The sequence below is a fragment of the Opisthocomus hoazin genome, chromosome 1 (assembly GCF_030867145.1).
Source record: "Opisthocomus hoazin isolate bOpiHoa1 chromosome 1, bOpiHoa1.hap1, whole genome shotgun sequence".
Taxonomy (NCBI): domain Eukaryota; kingdom Metazoa; phylum Chordata; class Aves; order Opisthocomiformes; family Opisthocomidae; genus Opisthocomus; species Opisthocomus hoazin.
Genome location: NC_134414.1, coordinates 33,219,869 through 33,241,451, shown reverse-complemented (window position 1 = coordinate 33,241,451; position 21,583 = coordinate 33,219,869). Strand labels below are relative to the sequence as shown.

General features: G+C 48.0%; 1 protein-coding gene across 1 annotated transcript; it reads left to right on the top strand.

Moving 5' to 3' along the window:
• The first annotated feature begins 20,624 nt into the window (after window positions 1-20,624).
• Window positions 20,625-21,083, top strand: CCDC70 (coiled-coil domain containing 70). The gene is given in 1 exon segment (XM_075423383.1): window positions 20,625-21,083. A coding segment is annotated over 1 exon segment (459 nt).
• Window positions 21,084-21,583: the final 500 nt, after the last annotated feature.

Below are 21,583 nucleotides of genomic sequence, written 5' to 3'. Positions count from 1 at the left end.
TGAAAGCCGGCTGGGAGAGCCCTCTTCGGTGGGCTCGCTGGGACCCTGCCCGCGGGCAGTGAGGCGCAGAGGGGGTGCTCGGCTGCTTTTATCCCTGCTGGCCCCCCGCTCGCACACCTCTCGGCGGCAGCAGCGTGGGAGCTGTGGGGTGCGGGAGCGCTTGGCGGCAGAGCCCATCCTCAATTAGTTTCCCCACTCCCACGGTTGGCTGGAGCCACAGCCCACCCTGCGCCGTTTCAGGGTGTCGGCAGGGGGAAGCAAAGCACCCGACACATCTGTTGACTGTACCGGAGGAAGAGAAAGACATTTCTTTCGCAAAGTCTTTCATTTTAGAAAAAAAAAAGAAAAAGAATTCATTTATTCAGGAATGAGTAGTGAGTGGTAAGTGCTTGGTTTGTTCTTGGCGCAGTTTCCCCCCCTTCCTATCGATGCAGTTGACAGAGCTCTTTGCGAGCTGCCACGTAGATAACCTTAACCGTTGGCTGGTTTATACGTCTTGTGTCACCCTGGCAGAGGTCTATTTGTTCGGCGGTTGCTTGCTAGGTCGCCTTCCCATCGGCAGGTGACAATTTGGCATCTCAGGTCTGATTATAGGTGCGGGACCATTTGCTGGAAACCCTTTGTTTCTGTACGAGAGAAGGTGGTTTTGAAGGAGCGCACCTCTGCGGGAGGAGTGACAGCGCTAACAGAGATCGACCTGCATTTCGAATCCTTTCGGAAAGGCCCCACAAGGAACGAAAAGGTTACCTGCTGCGTTAGTCATCGGCAGGGAGCCGACAAAGTGCCTGCTCCGACTCAGGAGGAACAGTTCTGCCTTCAGCTGTCAGGTTCGCACAGTTCATCGCCAGCATCATTCCCAGTGCTAGAGGTCTTGCATTAAGAAAAGGGCATCCACGCTGGGGTCAGCCAAGCGAAGGCAAAGGATGGTGTTTGGCGGGTAACTGTGCATGCTGCTGGGTCAGCAAAATATACCTGCGCGTGCACAAGCTCGTGCTGGTTTTTATACCCTCTGAGGTTTTCCCTGCTGCATGGCCACATGCGCTGGAAAAAGCACTGACCTCATGGTTACGGGACTGCCTGTTTTCCGTAGCCAAGCAGAGCGACAGAGGTGAAATACTGAGCTCTTCCCCGACGCTTCATCCGCTGGATGCTCCTTTTCTGAGCACAGGTAACATCGGGCAGCACAGAAGCTTGTACCACTCCTGCAGCGCTGCCTGCCCCACACCTCCTCAGTCCAAACTGAGGTTTTAATATAAAAAGCATAGTGCAATTGAAGCCTTTGCTTTTCTGGTTTTGGCTCTTTCAGCCTCATCTTTCACACACAACGTGAGGCCTCAGAGGGGCTGCGTGGCTCAAGGAGACACGCTGCAGGCCATGGCACTGTGGGAAGACCACTGAATATAATTAAATTTTTTTGATAAAATGGTGAGGAGTATCAGCACTGAAAGCGATGGATCAAAAAAAAGGTTCAGCCTCCCACTCTGATGGCTTGGAACTTCATGAGCCATCAGTCCCACGTGAAGAGGTAGCAGCAGCTCCTAGGGAAGGTGTTAGATGCAGAACATGGGGCAGCAGCAAATGCAGAATGGGGTAAAATCCCAACTACAGCTGATTCTACAGCTATGAAGCAAGACAATCTGAGAGAGTAAAAGAGAAATTTTGCTAGTGTGTCTTCAGGTCCAAGGCTGGAGGCCTAGAAAGTTTTGGTTGAGGAAGTTTGGCAGCGAAACAAAGGGTGGGACTGAGGCTTTTATTCATTGCACTTCAGCAGGGGTTTGTTTGAGCTCTTGAACAGGGAACCCGGCTCCTCTGTGCAGTCAGGGAAGAGATCAGGGACGCACTTCTGGAAGGCTCTGATGCTCTCCACTGGTGCTGGAAGAGGCACAGGAGGAAGAGACCTAAACAGGCCAGCCGAGTGGCCAAACCGGACAGCTTGGCTTTATGTGGTCCTGGTTCTTCTTTGCTACAGTCTAACAAAGCTCCTTCTTCCAGCGGAGACAGCTGCTTCTCCTGCGGTTATTCCCAGGCCAGTGCCTGGCACGGGACATCAACAAGGATTTCAGTGATCTCCAATGTCACTGCCTTCTTTTGGGGTGCTTTTTCTCACCCTTTGCAAAATTGTGAGGCAAGTTTTGGGTTGCCTGTGACTGCTGAGGTCACGCCACGGTGGTCACACATTCTAACCTACGGCCTTCTAGCTTGTGTGCTGATCTCCTCGTGACTGCCGAGGTCACTGGGCTGAGCTGGGCAAAGGGGCTCTGCGACACGGCCACAAGCCAGAGCACTGTCTCCTCAAACACCCACCCCTGCTCAGACCAGGAGGGACTCCCACATCACCCCATAAAGTGCATTTGGGATTCTTTCACAAGGTGCCTTTTTGGAAGAAGTTGCACATCGCCATGGATTTTCCTGACTATTTAACGGTTAGTGTGGAGAGGGAAAGAGCTATGCAGAGATACTGCCTTTACTTTTCAGTTTGCATTTATTTTCAGTTTATTTTCACCCTCCATACGGGGTGAGTACTTTTGCCATAGGGCTTTCTCCTAACTTGACGACTCAGAAGTCAAAGGCAATATAAAAATAGTCCCCCATCTCCTACGTTATTTTGTTCTTTTCAAATTGGAAGAGTATGACTGTTTTCTTAAATGCTGCTTGTAATCAGGAATGTTACATTTTGTTCTATAAATTATCCTTGTGTATTGAAATATAAACAGCCCATGGAAAAGAAATTCAGTGTACAATTCATTTCTTCCATTTTTCAAGGCAAAAAAAGTGTACTTATCTGCTTACGCAGAGCAAACCAATCATCAATACCGACTTACCAGCATTTTAATGACCGCCTGCAGGGATCCCAGAAATTACAACGTTCAATCATCACAAAAAGATCATGGCAAAAAATAATGGGGACCAACAGTCCCTGTGGAAGTGCAGCCGGCGTTGCCAGTGACACTTTGGGATACCATTAAGCTGCTTGATTCTGGTGATTCTAAAGGAAAATTTTAGGCAGCCTTAGGAAGATACTGGGACTAGAAGTGCTATCGGTGCAGCAAGTCACTGAGTGCCCTGTCCAAAGTCCCTTGGGCTGTAAGAGCCAGGAGGTGACCGTCTCCATCTCCTGGTGTGGTCTGGAAGCTGCAGAGCTCGGTGCAGGGACAGAAGCTGTGAAACGCTTTAGCCTGCCGACACACACAAGCTCAGACCAGGCGCTTTGTTCTCACTCGCATCACCAAGGAGATGTTTTTGTGTGGCTCTCACAATAAATTACAGGGCCGCGTGAAGCCTGCCGCTGTGGATGTTTCAGTTCCTCAGCTTCTTCTTACAAGACTGCCTTGGGGAAGCGAGGTTTATGTGCCAGTCTTCAAGGCGGTTTGCTTGGCCCATGCCCAAGAGGCAAGGCAGAAAATGAGAACATAACAGTCTGCTTCACGCTTCTTCTTAGGACAATTTATCACAATGTAACTGAGGCCTAGGAAACAGAGAGACAAGGGACAAAATGTGCCTGAGAGTAACTTTATCGAAGTCTAGTAAGGGGTAACTGCTTGTGTTGCAGCTTCCCCCCAGCTGGGTCTCTTTTCTTCTGCTTCAAACATGCAGCATGCAAGCAGAGCAGGACGAGATCTGCCTTGTTTCCATAGGAAAGGCGGTTATGAGATGCAAAGGTACCAGCTGTGGCTGAGGACGTCTGCAAGCCTCCAGCCCTGCCTGCTGGAGGGTAATCCTGGGAAAGTAACAGGAGGTGTTCCCTGGGTCCGAAGCCGGTCTAAGGCAGGGTGATGGGCTGGGTGTCCTGACCTCATTTGCTTCTGTCTCCGAGTCTTCAACTATTCTACCAAGTTCAGTCGAAATCAGCAAGTGGATTCAAAAGTTATCAGAGGGAACAACCAGACAAGAGCCAAGGCGACAAATGCACTCAGCTTGTTTCCATAGGAAGCCAGGCTAAAACAAAAGGCCGGTGTTTGAAGAGTTACTATTGAAATTACTTTCTTAGGAATATTTGCTGGTTTTCTACAGTTTATAAAAAAATATTCTTTCATTTGTATTGCATGGCATTCATCAGAGATTGTCTCCCATCGGTAATTCAGCAAGTGAACCTGTGCGTTGTTCTGTGTAAAGAAAATTTTCCTTGAAAAAATAAATACATTGACTTAAAGACCCCAGTCCTCCATTCCCCTGCTTACCCACCTAAGTAACGAGTTGTCCAAATTAATGTGATCAAAATTTACCCATAGGCCCAGTATATTAACCAGGAACTTCCAGTGCTCTGGAAACTTGCAAAAAGAGAAAGTAGAATTACTAAAAGTATAAAAGCCCTGTTGAGGTCCATGTATTCTTTGTTTATGCCACTACAGAGTGTGCTAGACAAACGTGTACAGTTTGTAAAATCCTTTGGGAATCCCTGAGAAATGAAGTGGGGAAAAAAAGATTAGCTCCTCACACAAGGGCATCATAAAACTGCTGAACATTTCTGATTTAATTGTGCTTTGTGCCAGAGTATAAGGGAAAGTTATCACAGCTGAATGAAATGCTAAAGTCTCCTAGCAGAAAATGCATCCTTTAATGTAATAGCAGGAATAAACCTCTCACTTCTAAAATATAGTTGACAAAGGGAGGCTAATAACTCATAAAGGTTTTACATACAATGAACAAAAAAAGTAAAAGCCTGTAAAGTTACTATGCATGAAATATGATGATCTAAATCAGCAGTTTAATTTGCACTTCTGCAGATCACAGCTAATATTCCCATTGCACGCAGCCATATTGAAACATACAGTTCCACTGACAACAGAAGAAAACATTGTGCATTTTCAATTGTTTTACTTAATTTTCTGTCTCATAAAATACGCCTTTTGCCACCTGTCAGTGCATTTATCCTCTTCAGCAGGAGGACAGCAAACCGTACTTGACATGGTATCTGTTCAACAGAACTGAAAATACTAATCCTCTGAAAGCAAGGACCAAACCCCCTATTTGTCGCCTTGACTCATGGGAAACAGAGCCATATGTTTAGTGTAGAGTAATTATGGTGAATGATAACAAGGAAAGTTGCTGAGAGGGTTTCAAAGCAGGAATACCGCAGAATGCAGATGAGTTAAGATGGAGTTCAGTGCAGTCCTGAGATATGGGGAGTTAGGAGATCCAGCGGAGTTGTCTACCCAAGAACTTCCATTAGGATCTGTGGAGAGTGGTGTTTTGATCTAGTTTGCTAAATGCAGGCATTTAGTTCCACCTGGAATGCTCTAGGTATCCTGCCCAGCCCACAGCCACCAGAGCAGAAGAGTGTGGGTCTGCTGTAGGTCTGGTCTCATACCTGACAGCCCTGGAGAGATGTCCTGGGTAATTGAGGGCATGTCAAACAGCTCTAGAAGCCTATATTTATCTGAACAGTTCTTGCACTGTCTAGGTCTGCACTATGATGTGGGTACCTACGTTGTGTGTAGACTTCCATATCACTGACAGCCTCATTTAGGTATCATAGAATCACAGAATGGCAGGGGTTGGAAGGGACCTCTGTGGGTCATCTAGTCCAACCCCCCTGCCGAAGCAGGGTCACCTACACCAGGCTGCACAAGACCATGTCCAGGTGGGTCTTGAATATCTCCAGAGAAGGAGACTCAACGACCTCCCTGGGCAGCCTGTTCCAGTGCTCCGTCACCCTCAGAGTGAAGAGGTTCTTCCTCATGTTCAGACGGAACTTCCTGTGCTTCAATTTGTGCCCATTGCCCCTTGTCCTGTTGCTGGGCACCACTGAAAAGAGTTTGGACCCATCCTCCTGACACCTACCCTTGAGATATTTATAAGCATTTATTAGGTCCCCTCAGAACCTTCTCTTCTTCAGGCTGAACAAGCCCAGCTCCCTCAGCCTCTCCTCATAGGAGAGATGCTCCAGTCCCCTCACCATGCTCGTCGCCCTCCGCTGGACACTCTCCAGCAGCTCTTCATCTTTCTTGAACTGGGGAGCCCAGAACTGGACAGAGTACTCCAGATGGGGCCTCACCAGGGCAGTGTAGAGGGGAAGGAGAACTTCCCTTGACCTGCTGGCCACACTCCTCCTAAGGCATCCCAGGATCCCATTGGCTTTCTTGGCAGCGAGGGCACACTGCTGGCTCATGGTCAACCTGTCGTCCACCAGCACACCCAGGTCTCTCTCCACAGAGCTGGTCTCCAGCAGGTCTACCCCAAGCCTGTACTGATGCATGGGGTTGTTCCTCCCCAGGTGCAGGACCCTGCACTTGCCCTTGTTGAACCTCATCAGGTTCCTCTCTGCCCAACTTTCCAGCCTATCCAGGTCTCGCTGAATGACAGCACAGCCTTCTGGTATATCTACCACTCCTCCCAGCTTGGTGTCATCAGCAAACTTGCTGAGGGTACATTCTAGCTCTTCATCCAGGTCATTGACGAAGAAGTTAAACAAGACTGGGCCCAGTACTGACCCCTGGGGGACGCCACTAGTTACAGGCCTCTAACTAGACTCAGCGCCGCTGATGACAACCCTCTGAGTTCTGCCATTCAGCCAGTTCTCAATCCACCCCACTGACCACTCATCCAGCCCACACTTCCTGAGCTTCCCTAAGAGGATGTTATGGGAGACTGTGTCGAAAGCCTTTCTGAAGACTAGGTAGACAACATCCATGGCTCTCCCCTCATCTACCCAGCCAGTCATGCCATCGTAGAAAGCTATGCGATTGGTCAGGCATGATTTCTCCTGATGAATCCATGCTGACTACTGCTGATAACCTTTTCCTCCACTTGCTTGTTGATGACCTCCAGGATAAGCTGCTCCATCACCTTTCCTGGGATGGAGGTAAGGCTGACCGGCCTGTAGTTCCCTGGGTCCTCCTTCTTGCCCTTTTTGAAGACTGGAGTGACACTGGCCTTTCTCCAGTCCTTGGGCACCTCTCCTGTCCTCCAGAACCTCTGAAAGATGATGGAAAGTGGCTCAGCAATGATGGAGAGTGGCTCAGTATCTGCAGTCTTGATCCCAATACCACCCCTTGTCTTCCCAGGCAGGAAAGGCAGGAGTTGGTTAAGTCTGTGTTTCTTTCTTCTGTAAGGCCATGTCACAGAATCACAGAATCACAGAATCACAGAATAGTAGGGGTTGGAAGGGAACTCTGTGGGTCATCTAGTCCAACCCCCCTGCCGAAGCAGGGTCACCTACAGTAGGCTGCACAGGACCTTGTCCAGGCGGGTCTTGAATATCTCCAGAGAAGGAGACTCCACAACCTCCCTGGGCAGCCTGTTCCAGTGCTCCGTCACCCTCAGAGGGAAGAAGTTCCTCCTCATGTTCAGACGGAACTTCCTGTGCCTCAGTTTGTGCCCATTGCCCCTTGTCCTGTCACTGGGCACCACTGAAAAGAGCTTGGCCCCATCCTCCTGACACCCACCCTTCAGATATTTGTAGGCATTTATAAGGTCCCCTCGCAGCCTTCTCTTCTTCAGGCTGAACAAGCCCAGTTCCCTCAACCTCTCCTTGTAGGGGAGATGCTCCAGTCCCCTCACCATCCTTGTAGCCCTCCGCTGTACTCTCTCCAGTAGCTCTTCATCCTTCTTGAACTGGGGAGCCCAGAACTGGACACAGTACTCTAGATGAGGCCTCACCAGGGCAGTGTAGAGGGGAAGGAGAACCTCCCTTGTCCTGCTGGCCACACTCTTCTTGATGCACCCCAGGATCCCATTGGCTTTCTTGGCAGCCAGGGCACACTGCTGGCTCATGGTTAACCTGTCGTCCACCAGGACACCCAGGTCCCTCTCCGCAGGGCTGCTCTCCAGCAGGTCCACCCCAAGCCTGTACTGGTGCATGAGGTTGTTCCTCCCCAGGTGCAGGACCCTGCACTTGCCTTTGTTGAACCTCATCAGGTTCCTCTCTGCCCAGCTTTCCAGCCTATCCAGGTCACGCTGAATGGCAGCACAGCCTTCTGGTGTATCTACCACACCTCCCAGTTTTGTGTCATCAGCAAACTTGCTGAGGGTACATTCTAACTCTTCATCCAGGTCATTGATGAAGAAGTTAAACAAGACTGGGCCCAGTACTGACCCCTGAGGGACACCACTTGTCACCAGCCTCCAACTAGACTCAGCGCCGCTGATGACAACCCTCTGAGTTCTGCCATTCAGCCAGTTCTCTATCCACTTCACTGACCACTCATCCAGCCCACACTTCCTCAGCTTCCCCAGGAGGATATCATGGGAGACTGTGTCGAAAGCCTTGCTGAAGTCAAGGTAGATAACATCCACGGCTCTCCCTTTGTCTACCCAGCCAGTCATGTCATCGTAGAAAGCTATCAGATTGGTCAGGCATGATTTCCCCTTCGTGAATCCATGCTGACTACTCCTGATAACCTTCTTTTCTTCCACTTGCTTGATGATGGCCTCCAGGATAAGCTGCTCCATCACCTTTCCCGGGATGGAGGTGAGGCTGACCGGCCTGTAGTTCCCTGGGTCCTCCTTCTTGCCCTTTTTAAAGATTGGAGTGACATTGGCCTTTCTCCAGTCCTCGGGCACCTCTCCTGTCCTCCAGGACCTCTCAAAGATGATGGAGAGTGGCTCAGCAATGACATCCGCCAGCTCCCTCAGCACTCGTGGGTGCATTCCATCGGGGCCCATGGATTTGTGGACATCCAGATCACTTAAGCGATCCCTCACACGGTCCTCCTCGACCAAGGGAAAGTCGTTCTCTTTGTAGGCTTCATCTCTTGCCTCCGGGGCCTGGGATTCCTGAGGGCCAGTCTTAGCACTGAAGACTGAAGCAAAGAAGGCATTCATTAGCTCTGCCTTCTCCGCATCCTCCGTCACCACGACACCCTCGTCATTCAGCAGCGGCCCCACATTGTCCCTAGCCTTCCTTTTGCTGCTGATGTAGTTGAAGAAGCCCTTCTTGTTGTTTTTGACATCCCTTGCCAGCTTCAATTCCAGGTGAGCCTTGGCCTTCCTCGTCGCATCCCTGCATGCTCTCACTACGTTTCTGTACTCTTCCCAAGTGGCCTGTCCCTCTTTCCACATTCCATGGACCTTTCTCTTCTGCCTGATCTCCGCTAGAAGCTCCTTGTTTAACCATGCAGGTCTCCTGCCTCCTTTGCTAAATTTCTTTCTCAGGGGGATGCATTGCTCCTGTGCATGGAAGAAGTGTCAGGGAAGGGGTACCGGAGCCCATCACGCAACGAGAAATAACCCTCCCCTTCAAGCATCTGTATATATGTATATTTAGGTGATGCATTCAAATCTCTGCTTTGGGAGATGAAATCTTGCCTTATGCAGCCTCTCCAAGTCCCATAAACCAGGACTCACCCCATCGGCTCCTGATCCCCATCACCCGCCCACAGGGCTTGGTCCCAGACCGCAGCTGAGAGGTTTGAGGTGGGAGCCTGGGCTTGTGGGATGCTTGTGAGAAAGGTGCTTCAGTGGCAGCCAGCCCCATGGCCTCTTACAGCCTTATGTTTCCATGCACAGAGAAACATGGCTGGAAAAGAAGGCATCTAGAGCAGGACCTAAGCCCTTTGTAAAGAAAACACCTTCTTCAACAGCGACATTTGCGTCCAGATCAGTTTCCATTTCAACAAGAGTACAACGGGATTCCCTGGGGACCCCAAGATCTTCCTCCACAAAGAGAAGGTGGTAACCGTTCTCCAGGCAGCTGACGCAGTATTAGCATGGCATAACAAACCCAACATTTTGGGCTCCTTTTGGGTCTGCTCAAGAACTCTCTGTATGCTGGGCTTCAGGTGCCAAAAGATACAATTTCAGACCTAGGCTGCAGTGGATGAAAGCTGGATTAGAAGCCAAGTCCCCCTGGAGCTATAGCAAATATGGCCTCTGGCTGATACCTGAGCAAGCGGACTCACTCATGCAAATAATCAATTTCTGGTGAAATTCTAGGCTGGTCGTTGCTTCTCCTGCTGCATAGTGTGTTGGCATTTAGTCCCAGTTTTAAATTTTACTGTCCCAAGGGGCTTGTGACTGAGCTGTGACATTATTTGTTTGGGCTGCAGGAGTATCTCAAGCCTCACCAGATGGCACTGTGCTCAAAGGTTGACTCTGGACGGCACAGGGGAGGACAGGATGTCCAAGCAGGAGGTGTAGAGGTGTTCATACGGAGGGTAGATACACAAGCAAGTTCCCAGTACCCGGCTGGCGAGCTGCAGCTCCTGGTGCACAACCTTAGCATGCCCCAGATGAGGCTCCACTGAAAAACGAGGGAAGTTGTTGAAATTAGGTCATATTCCCTCACATGTGGGGTGGGCTCCAAGTGCCTCGAGCACGGCCCTTGGGGGAGGCACCTTGTCCCGTGCATTGAGCATACCAGATGGCAACCCCATTCACAAGGTGTCTTGTGTTTTTCATGCTGTCTTATTGGGGCAACGCTTCCAGAAGTCCTCCTGGGCTGAAATGAGCAGTAGGACTCCCGCAGGTTGGCACGTGAGGAGCAGTGGCTTAGCGCTGTCAGAGCAGGGCTTTGCCACAGAGCTCTGCTCATGGCCATGCCCCGTGGGGTTAACAGGTACGGAAAGGCCTGGACAGAGGTCTCTGCAGTGGGGACAGTTCTTGCCCGTCTGTTGTAGGCACCATAAGGAGATCACCTGTCCTGCACTGCAGTGACCAGCTCTCCAGCATGTGGCCAGCTGGCTACAACTGTGCTGTAGCTGCCTGGCCGCGAAGCTGTGTCTAGTGAGTCCATGGCTGCAACCTAAGAGAATTAGGAAATGAGGGGAAGGCTGAACAGGCTGGGATGGGACGGAGCAGACACTGCGCTGAGGAGCCGCAGTGATGCTGAAACACCAGTGCTTGCCTGGTCTCAGATGGCTGAGCACTTACCCGTCCCCGCGCTGCCCCAGCCCTGTGCATGGTTCCTCTCTGCAACGAGAGGTTGCCCACAGGCTTCATTCACATTCCCTCACGGCACAAACTGAACAGCCATCTCAAGAGGGCAAATCCTCCGGAAGAACACACCAATCATTTTAAAATTCAGCAGGATCCTTAATTTGTACAGAGAAATAAAGAGTGGGAAGAAGGAAAGGGTGAAGGAGCAGAAGAGGTGGGGACACGAAGCAGAGGTGTTGGATGTGTTGCTGTTAACACTGTGCTCTTCCGCTCTATATCTGCTTGTGGTTTGCTTTTTGTTTTGGCTTGAGAGTAAGTAGAAGACATCAATAAATAACTAAGGTGCTTGTATGTTTCGGTCCCTTCTTATTCACAGGTGGAAAAGAGGAGAGCAGCAAAGGAGAAGATATTTGACATACACACTGGTGACTGCAAGCAGCACAGTCGCAGCTGGTTTTAAGGGATACTGGATTTGATACAGGCTTCGAGTAAGGTCCCAAACAGGAACCCAGCACAGAAAGATGATTGCAGTGTACTTCCGATCTGAGGCAGAAAAGAAACAGATTATTTGGTATTTTCCCCTGGCCTTCAAAAAGAGTGTGCATAAGGGGCCTGAAGTGTTGGTTTGCAGTAAGTTGTATGCTCTGTGCCATTTCTTTCAATTACAGTTGGGGTCACCGTATCCTCATATCTATAAGACCAGAATTTGGTATGCCGTCAGAATTACCTAAGAATAATTTAGGACTAAAGTTTCCATCATCCTTAGCCAAATTAGCTAAGAAAGCATGTCACAAGATGTATTCAATATCTCAGGGAGGGGGCGGGAGGGTAGGAAAAGTGCATCATAGACCGAGTGTGACACTTCTGTTGGCTGTACTTCGCTCTCTGTATTAGGGAGATGTGAACAGTAATTGAAAGAAAAGGTCTTTGCCCTTTTTGGAGCCTGCTCAGCTCAAACTCTGCCTGTGTGTAACAGGTACCTGCCTGACCTTGACATAAAACACAGAAAAATTATGTGTTGGGTTTTTTTTAAATCTACCATTCTGTGTGTTCACCTTTCAGGTGTTACAGTGGAGCAACCACTTTGGAAGACATTCATAAGGACAATCCCTTCTGGTGGGTCACTGTCTGCAGCCTGAGGTCATTTTAGCAACCACTTCCCTCTGTTCACTGATTACCTCAGGTTACTTTCAGCCTAACATTTAATATTTTATTTCCAGGAAAGTTCACCCACGCTTTACCTGACCATTTGGCCATTAATTTCATCTGCAGGAGATACTGATTGCTGCTGTTCTTCTTTGACGTGTGCCTGGCTCAATAAGCTATGCAAGGTGCCACTTGCTGCTTGCTACAGAACAGCCCGAGCCCGAGGTCACAGCAATCCTGCCCTGAGCAGGGCAAGACAGCTCTCCCCACTTAGCATCTCTTCTGCCACACACATTTAGCACTTGCCAGTGGAAGAGCGCGTGATGATAACTTTGGAAAACATTCATCACTTCTGCACACTCTTTGGAATAAATCAAGGGCTTTACGCTAGCAAGGAAGAATGTAAAGAGCCTTTTCCCTTCCCTTCACTGGACACCTGATCAGGATCCAAGTTTTCCATTGTCAGTGCGGTAAATCTACTCAAGAACATCAGATCCACATGAATCATAACATGCACTGAACTTTTCCCAAACCCACCTAAGTCCTTGCTGGTCAGTCTTGCACAGGGACATAGTGGTCATTTAGTAGCTGTGAAGGCATTTCTTATCTGATCTTTGTTTCTGAGCTGTGAAATAGAGGTGATGATGCACCTTTTTCCCTCCATTGAATATCTGTTTAGCATGTTCTGGCTAAATTCTCCAGGGCAGTCACAGTGCTGTCTTGTACAAGCAACCTGCAGTCTGGGCACCAAGGCTGGTGGGACCCCTGTGGGTTACTGTCACGAGTAATAAAAACACATGGTGAGTCTTTTTGATCAACACTGCTTACTTGACTTTATTCACTAGTAGGAAAACAGCAATACTGACATTTGCTAAAAATTGTAACAGATTTTGCTAAAAATTATAGCAATGGTAGAGAAGAAATAAAAAAAAAAAAAGAGAGAAAAACCATTAGAAAAGACATATATGTAGGGGAACTGTTTTTTTTTGAGATGAATCTACAGGATTCAGTCAGCTTAGTCTACAAAGACAAAGGCTAAGGGCATATACTTCATCTCCACAAATATAGAAGGATAAAGAAACTAATTGCTTATACAAAATTTTAAAAAAATGGATCTTGAACAAATGAGTATAAATGGGCCATGAAATCAAAGCTGGTTTCCAACCATCAGGGCAGCAAGAGTCAGAAACAGCTTCTCGCTGCCTCTAGGAAATGTCTTTTATGAGGGTGAGAGGACTGTCAGGCGCACAAGCTCTTCATCTCGTCTGAAACTTCAGACTGTCTACAGTTGCTCTGAGTTTAAATTCATTACATTAACTAACTGAAAGACTTGGGTTGTTGGGTTTTGGGGGTTTTCTTTGGCTGGCAATGATGTGTTTGGGATAGGTGTGTTAAGGTGATTTCTCAGTACTTCTGGAGATGCATGGCTGTACAGTGTGTGCAGGGTGGTGTGCGTTGGTCAGAAGGTTGCCACAGAAAGGCCTGTCTGTGCCATATCGCTAAGGTGATGATGTGGTGGGGCATCTGTGTGAAAAGAAGATGAGTCTTACAAAATGGGGTTGAAAGTAAAAGTTGGCTTTGATTCAGCACTGGTAGGTGCCTGATGTTCCTTCCACAAAACATATGGCATATATAGGCCTTTGCTTAAAGTCAATTAAGATATTTTGTGATTCCATAACTCCTGCCATCTCATTGTCTCTGAAAAAATACCTGCTTCTCAAGTCCATAAATACCTGAGCACTTGCAGCGACAACAGATGGTCCCTCCTGTGCACAGTAACATTTCCAGCAACACAGATGCTCCCTTACAGAATCACAGAATCACAGAATGTTCGGGGTTGGAAGGGACCTCTGGGGATCATCTAGTCCAACCCCCCTGCCGAAGCAGGGTCACCTACAGCAGGCTGCATAGGACCTTGTCCAGGCGGGTCTTGAATATCTCCAGAGAAGGAGACTCCACAACCTCCCTGGGCAGCCTGTTCCAGTGCTCTGTCACCCTCAGAGGGAAGAAGTTCTTCCTCATGTTCAGACGGAACTTCCTGTGCTTCAATTTGTGTCCATTGCCCCTTGTCCTGTTGCTGGGCACCACTGAAAAGAGTCTGGCCCCATCCTCTTGACACCCACCCTTCAGATATTTATAAACATTTATTAGGTCCCCTCGCAGCCTTCTCTTCTTCAGGCTGAACAAGCCCAGCTCCCTCAGCCTTTCCTTATAGGAGAGATGCTCCAGTCCCCTCATCATCCTCGTAGCCCTCTGCTGGACTCTCTCCAGTAGCTCCTTAAACAACTTAGCTCCACATGGGCAGAAATTAAAGCCTCTGGACAGATGAGGGAATCTGGCCAGCAAGCCACAAACATTGGTCAGAAAGTGATTGCTGCTATTTTAGTGATGGATGAAGGACCACTGAGGCAGAGCAGTCACCCACTCAATTTGAAGACTCTGCCCATTGGTACATAATGGAAATGGCAGTGTCACCAAAGTGCAAAGCCTACTGTCCCCACACAAAGCCCTTGCTGAGACAGCAGCAAATGAGTGAAGACACACACAGACAGGTGCACACACAGATTTAACTGTTGCCATCTAATGGGTGGCATCTAATGATCCAGGCAGAGCACGGACTCCAGTCCCACCTCTACTGGACTCTTTGGCTGGGAATAAAGTCCAGATTAGAGACACTGAAATGTTGTTGTTGTTGAGATGTCCCATCTCCCATTAAGGCCAATGGAGACCTGCTCAGTACCACCAGTGGGATCTGTGGCTGGATTCAAGTTGCCGTGAGGCAGGACGTGCCTTTGGCCAGATGAATTGCTCTCTGGACACTGCTGGCGCATAGACACCAGCACTTGGACACCTACACACAGTCTGGACCTGAACTGCACCCCTCCATCTCATGACTTTGAATGGATGTCATGGTGACATGGAGTAAGGTGTCCCCTGTGAGCTCCTCTTTGCCAAGCGTGGGTGATCCTTGGAGCGGAGGCTTCCTCTCCCTGCACATCACCTGCCCACCAGCAACACTGCAGCCAAATCTGAAGTGGGACATGGATATGCTTTCGTGGGATGACCCAGGAGAACAGGGAAGTGCCGGAACTATGTGGGGCTTTGGGCAAAGTTGCAGAGTGGTTCTTTGTCTTCTAGAAGGTCTTTATTTTCCACGTATTGCTGCTATGGCAATGGCTGCTTGTTAACCTCACACAAGGTGATTTGAGGATGAAAAGGGTCCTGGAAATCCTCATCCATACACAGAATCCATCCAAATGTCCAAGTCCCAAGAATGGCTCATGCTTTCCTCCCAAGAAAGGACATTGAAAGCCTCCGACTCCTTGTCCTTGAAAGGAAAAGTGTGGGGTTTTTTTACTGATGTGCCAGTCCTTTCCAGCAAGGCTGGTAGCAGTGTTGTTGAAAGCACTTTTGAGTAAAATCCATCTCCTAATTTTACCAGGAAATTTGTGTTGAAATTGCAAAGGATAAGGAGCTGAAAGCTGAAAGACCGTCTTTGTCCTCTTTGGCAACAGAATTTACTTTGTGAGGAGGAAAGAGGCTACTGAAGAAAATCAGAAGAGGAAGAAATAATATATCCTGCTGCTGCAACTCCATGGATTAGTGGCAAGAGCTGGAATGTAAAAAATATATACCCAAAGGTTTCATCACATCACTGCCACACAGTGTTTATTGTGCTGTTTGCAGCACTTGCATCACCAAAACCTCTCGTCTACAAAAACAGTGTTTTTCTTAAAGTTCAGAAAGTATTTGACTGAATAGTATTCTTTCCATCATCATTGTTTTCCAGCTATAGCAGGAATACACAGCGCATGAAAACTTTCTGGAAAGAAGAAACAGCCCCTGGAGGAAGGGGTGAAGCGAACTGAGAGAAGAAGGAAAAACCCAAGGCAACCCATTTGCAAAGAGGGAAATATCTCATCTGCGATGAAGAAAAACAAGATACTTGCCAGGACAGCAAGACTTTCTTAATGAACAGGATTTTATATGAACTATTCCCATATTAAAAAAAACCCTGAACTTCAGATGAGGAACATGGGAGCCATCCCACAAGAAAAAAGTATTTTTGTAGAAGCTACTCCTATTTAAAATACCATGACCTTTGAAGGTCTGAAAAATACTCGAAACAGAAAGAAATGGAACAGATTTCCAATGGTTATCTCCTAGCAATCATGACGCTTTTTAATCTTGGTTTCTCCTACAGTCCTCTTGAAGCTTCCCATTTTTTCTTGTCCTCAGTTGCTAGGTGGATAGTTGTTTTTATCATCAAACAAGCTGGATTATTTAGATGAATTTGGCTCAAGGTCTCACAAACAGGGAGGTCACTGTGACTCAGTGAAGCACTCCACAACCAAACAGACGCTAAACAGCCTTGTCTGAATTTTAATACAAATTCAATAGAAAAATAGAGGCAACTTCTTCTATCAGTAAAGTGCCTTTTTCACATCCTGCAGTCGCAGGGGCTGAGTTGCACTAAATGCATTTACAGTGTATAGAATTAAAACATGGCACACTTTCACAGAGAAGAAGTTCAGCTGACCAAAATTTCGAAGACCGGGAACATAAATCCAGGTTAAAATGCCTCCTATGAAGAGAGGCCTGATTTTCAAATCCACTCATCCACTACTTCTTCACAATGACTTTAGTAGGAGCAACCCATTTAGAAGTCAGGGTACTCTTCTAAAGCAAGCTTTCAGGTAGATTTAGGATCACGGATTTACTTTGAAAGCCATCTGGTCTTGCCTGTGTCTGTGTTCAGCTTTAGTTCCATCACTTGGTTTTGTTCAAGTAACACAAGATACAGTAGCACTTAGATTGGGTGCCACATTTAGACATAAAACGATAATGACACAATCTAAGCATGTGTCTACCATTTAGCATAAATGCTGTTCATGTCTTCCAGCTGGTTTCCCTAAGCCAGGAGGGGAGCTAGCGAGGGTTAGCACAACACGGGTGGGTCTTCTTCAGAAACAACCAGCATGAAAATGAAGCAAAGCACCAGTCGTGGCTCACGCTCTGCCAGGAGACCAGTGACTCCTCTCAGCTCCACCCAGCATCACCTGACTTTCGATGAATGGTTTCAAACTTTGTGAAATTGCGTCACTGTAAGTGACCAACGGATCACAGTCACCAGTGGGTGTCAGAGACCGAGCTGCCATAAGGACTGCAGTTCTGTAAGTATTGCATGTCTCTGCTATAGGGTTTTACAAATGCTAAATTTTCCAGTAGCATGACAACAACTACTAGGTATCTTTGGGGCTTTATTATTTTCATGGCAAGAGATGGTAAGAGTGAGAATATCAAGAGTCATACCAAGTAAAGACATAATTTTTTTCAATTTCATTTTACATCTATCCATAAGACCTCACTCTAGTAAGACAACAGATCTAAACTAGCATCAGACTTGTTAGCCATTAGTTCCACGCTCTTAGAGATGTCTGCAGAAACCCAATGACTATTAGTTTGGTGACAATTGAAAGAGTGTTTGCAGACCTGTGAAACAAAATTATATAATTTAGTCACTTTCTGTGAGATAATAATGATGTTCTAATTGAAAAATGTACTCTGATATAATTATCCTACATCTTTATAAGCCTGCCTCAGGAGCACAGTAAAAGAACAGATGAGAATATTTTTACCGTACCATGTAAGAAAAGGCTCTCAAAGTTTTATTTGTATCACTTGATGCGTGTTCAGGAGACAGAAGCCTGATAAAAGCAAAATGATTTCCTGACTTGGTCTGGTAACCTCTTGGGGCAGGATTCAAAGGAAGCTTTAGCCACATAAATCAGAGCCAGACTTCGGAGTGGGACTCACGCATAGACATGGGTGCCCCGTGCCCTGGTGTGCTTTGGGGTATCTCCCCCAGCTTCCACCTGCAGCTCCCAAAGGACATAGGCCTCCTATGTGTTATCTTCTGCCACACCATTTGCAGATATATGTATTCCTGACTGTCTAAAATGGCACTGGAATTGGCCATGGGTTGCTTCCTCCACGTCAAAGTCAAATTTGTTTCCCTCAGGAGTTTTCCAGGTGAACTCTGGAAGGGTGGGAGGGAAGAAGAAACAACTCCTTGTTTCTCCCTGCCCTGGTCTGCTGCTCTGGGTTGTTGCTCCTCCACTGCCATGTTTTCAAGAGCAAGTCTTTTTGCAAAGAAACCAATCTGAAATTGCTGTGCAGGGCAGCCTGCTCCCAGGACAGGCTCAGGCTCTGGATCCACGGGGCTGGACAGGACATGATCACCTGTGGTTTCCCTGTGAGTTAGCTCTAGGAGATCCCATTTCTGCACATGGGTTTCTGGGACTATCCCTTTGTCAGTCATCTCTGTGCCTGCTACAGCAGTGCACCTATGTCCTCCACGTGGCCCTCTGGCTGGTTTTGGGAAGATATCCCTGTGTATAAGCTGAAAGCTGCCCCATCCTCACGTTGCTAACAGAAACACTAGGCAGAGTGGAAGCCCATATGGCTGCAGCAGTGCAAGTGCCGCCGAGTCTAGCAGGGCTATGTCAGGGCCCATGCAGTGCAATGGGACACTGGAAGTGTGTACATCTTATCCAGGCTGCAGAGGACCTCACCAAAAATACCAGTAATATGTTCCAGGCTAATAAGCATGGAAAAATTAGCTAAGTAGGAGCAACAACACCTTCATTTCACAGAAGAGATGGTGCACCTGAGGTTGTTAATAGGCTGGCAGCCATTGCTGGAGCTTACATGTGTGGCTGGAACTGAAGTGCTGTTTGCTTCCAACTGCAATCCCAGGGAGAAGAAACTCAGCACATTCTATTTACTGACATTTCTGCTGTGAATGAAGAGGAACTGCCAACCCAGGAGCCCCACAGAAAGTGCATGGAGGACAGAGCCCATATCTGGAACCCTTTGGTGGAGGAGAAATGACTGCTGCTTCAGCAGCTGCTCTGAAACTCAAGTAAGAACAGGCACCTGGCAATTAGCTTTTGGCACATTTACTTCATAATTTTTCTGGCTGCCTAAGAACATGGTGTGGTACCACTAACCCACCCTAAGATGAGACAGCTCAGCTGGGACTGTACACCACTTGTTGTTGGGATCCTTCTCACACTTAGCAGGGACAAACTGGTGGGCCCAGGAGCTCCATGAGAGCAAAGCTGTAGATGGCTGCCTTCTTCCTTTCTCCCCTCCAAACTCCCAGAGAAGCCCCAGTTTTGGGAGGAAGGTTCAGGACTCAGGAATCAGCAATGAGAAGGAAAGAGCAGAACAAAAATCCTCCTATATTCATCCAAAGTCCCCCAGCAGGTCTCCCCCAAACTTGCCATCCATGAGATGATAAGCTTGCCATCCTTGCTGTGCAGGAGCCACCCACCCACTGGCCTGTTCAGAGGTGGGGAGAGGCAGGAGTTAGCCAGATGTCACTGGAAGATTCCTTGGCCATACCCAAACGCTCAGGAAGAGGATAGAATCACAGAATCATAGAATCATTAAGGTTGGAAAAGACCTGTAAGATGACCAAGTCCAACCATCAACCCAACACCACCATGCCTACTAAACCATATCCCGAAATGCCACATCTACAGGTTTTTTGAACACCTCCAGGGATGGTGACTCCACCACTTCCCTGGGCAGCCTGTTCCAATGTCTGACCACTCTTTCAGTAAAGAAATTTTTCCTAATATCCAATATAAACTGCCCTGCCAGCACCCGGCTCAGCTTTTGGAGGAGGGAGGAAGCCTGGGACAAGGAGGGTCTATGCCTCCAGCGCAGCAGAGTTGTGATGGCAGCATCACACATGGGAGGTCTTGTGGCTTAGGCTGTCTGTCCATCCTGTCACCATGCCCTGGAGCCATCACGCAGGCATGGGGTGCTCCCACCTTCCTGTTCTTCACATGGAGCAGATGCATATTGCCATTAGCTACATCGGATCCACTAAGGCCCTTGGGGCCTTTCCTGACTATAGCGAGGGATATGCAGGCTCATAATATATTAATAATCAAGAATTTTTTATTTATAAGGCAACCTGCTCCCTGCTATGGAGCTGAGGCACCATGCAATAAGTCATAATAAATCTAATGAAACAGTATAAATAAGTAAACAGCTTTAATCCTAGCTGTAGAATTATTGGGTAAATTAGTGAACAGAAAATTAGATTTTTGTTTTCTCTTCATTTTTCAAGTTTCATGTGATTCTGGAAGCTGTAAATTTTTGGGGGGAGTCTGTCAAGGGGCAGGAGACATAGCCAAGTGTCAGAGAGATGCGAGTGCCTCGAGCACCGGAGGGAAAAGGGCAGAGGTGTCTGTCCTTTGGATTGGGACTCGCTGATCAGGGCTGGGGTGGCAGCGGTGCCAAAGACTGGTCCCAGCACAGCCCCTCACCCCTCCGAACCAACAGCACCTGGAGTCACGGTGGGAAATGACTTGGACAAATCCCAGCCTTTGCCCTGCATGGCACAAGTTGACTTTCTGGTGCCACTGCAGTTGGCGCTGGAGGAATCCTGGCCAGGGATTTCTTTTTTCACTTGTGGTAAATGTCTTCACTTGTGGCATAACATCCTTTCAATCCAGCTATGGGTGATGTCATCACCGACACCCATCACTCCCCTGTCTGTTGGGCCCCAGGGTGAGAGGTGGGGGGCCAGGCTGGGTCTCTGCCCAACCCCTCAGCACATGAACCAGAGCTGCCATTGCCAACTGATGCCCTGCTCTCCCTACTGCACCTCTTGCCAGCAGAAGCTCATCAAGAAGCTGCAGGCTGAGAAAGCCTATCAGGAGGAGATTCAGTTTCAGGAGGAAATGAAGAGCTCCTGGGAGAAGCTCAAGGGCTTTCAGGGAAAAAATCAGAGGTGGCCATCCAAGTCTTCTGGGAAGAGGAAGAGCCAGTCTGAGGAAAAAAAAAAAAGTCTGAGAGGTAAAAGCTGCCTTTTGTAAGGAAGAAGACCAGTTCAGGAGGAAGCAGAAGCCTTCTGGAGGGTGCATTGTGATGTCTGGAAGGACTATAATGCTTCCTGAAAGAACGATAAGGATTTCTGGAGACATGATCAGCTCCTCTGGGAGAAAGACAGAGTCCTTCTGGATGAGGACAGAGTCCTATGGGCAGAAGAAGTTCTGTGGGCAGATGAAACAGCTTTCCTGGAAAAGAAAAGAGCTCTCTGAGAAGATGGAGGCCCTCCAGGAAGACAAAAATACCCTCAAGGAGTGTGAAATGTTGATCTGGAAGGAGGCCTTTGGTCCTGAGAGAGAGGCTGTCTCCAGGGATGCCACTGTCCACAGGGGAAGACGATAAATTGGTCTGCTAGCCTCAGAAGCATGTGGAAAGCCATGTATACTGATTTGGATATTTTACTTAAGAAGTACTGCACTTCAACCAGTTCTCTGAAATAGCATCTCTAGTTCTAGGAGTAAATGAGTAGGGTCTTTTTAATGTGATTTGCTTTAAAGTCATTGTAGTTAAGTTTTCAGGACATTATTTATTCTTTTGAGGTCCTGTGGCCTGAGGAAAGAGGTAAACCTCTGGTTTCTTGGCCTGTCACCAGGTGGAGGAGTGTGGGTGGGTAAAGCCACAAAAAAACTGAGGGCTTAATGGCTGGGATCATCTTCTGGAGCTCACAATATCTCACCTGACTCAGTGCAGTTGTATCAACTGAGTCAGTGCC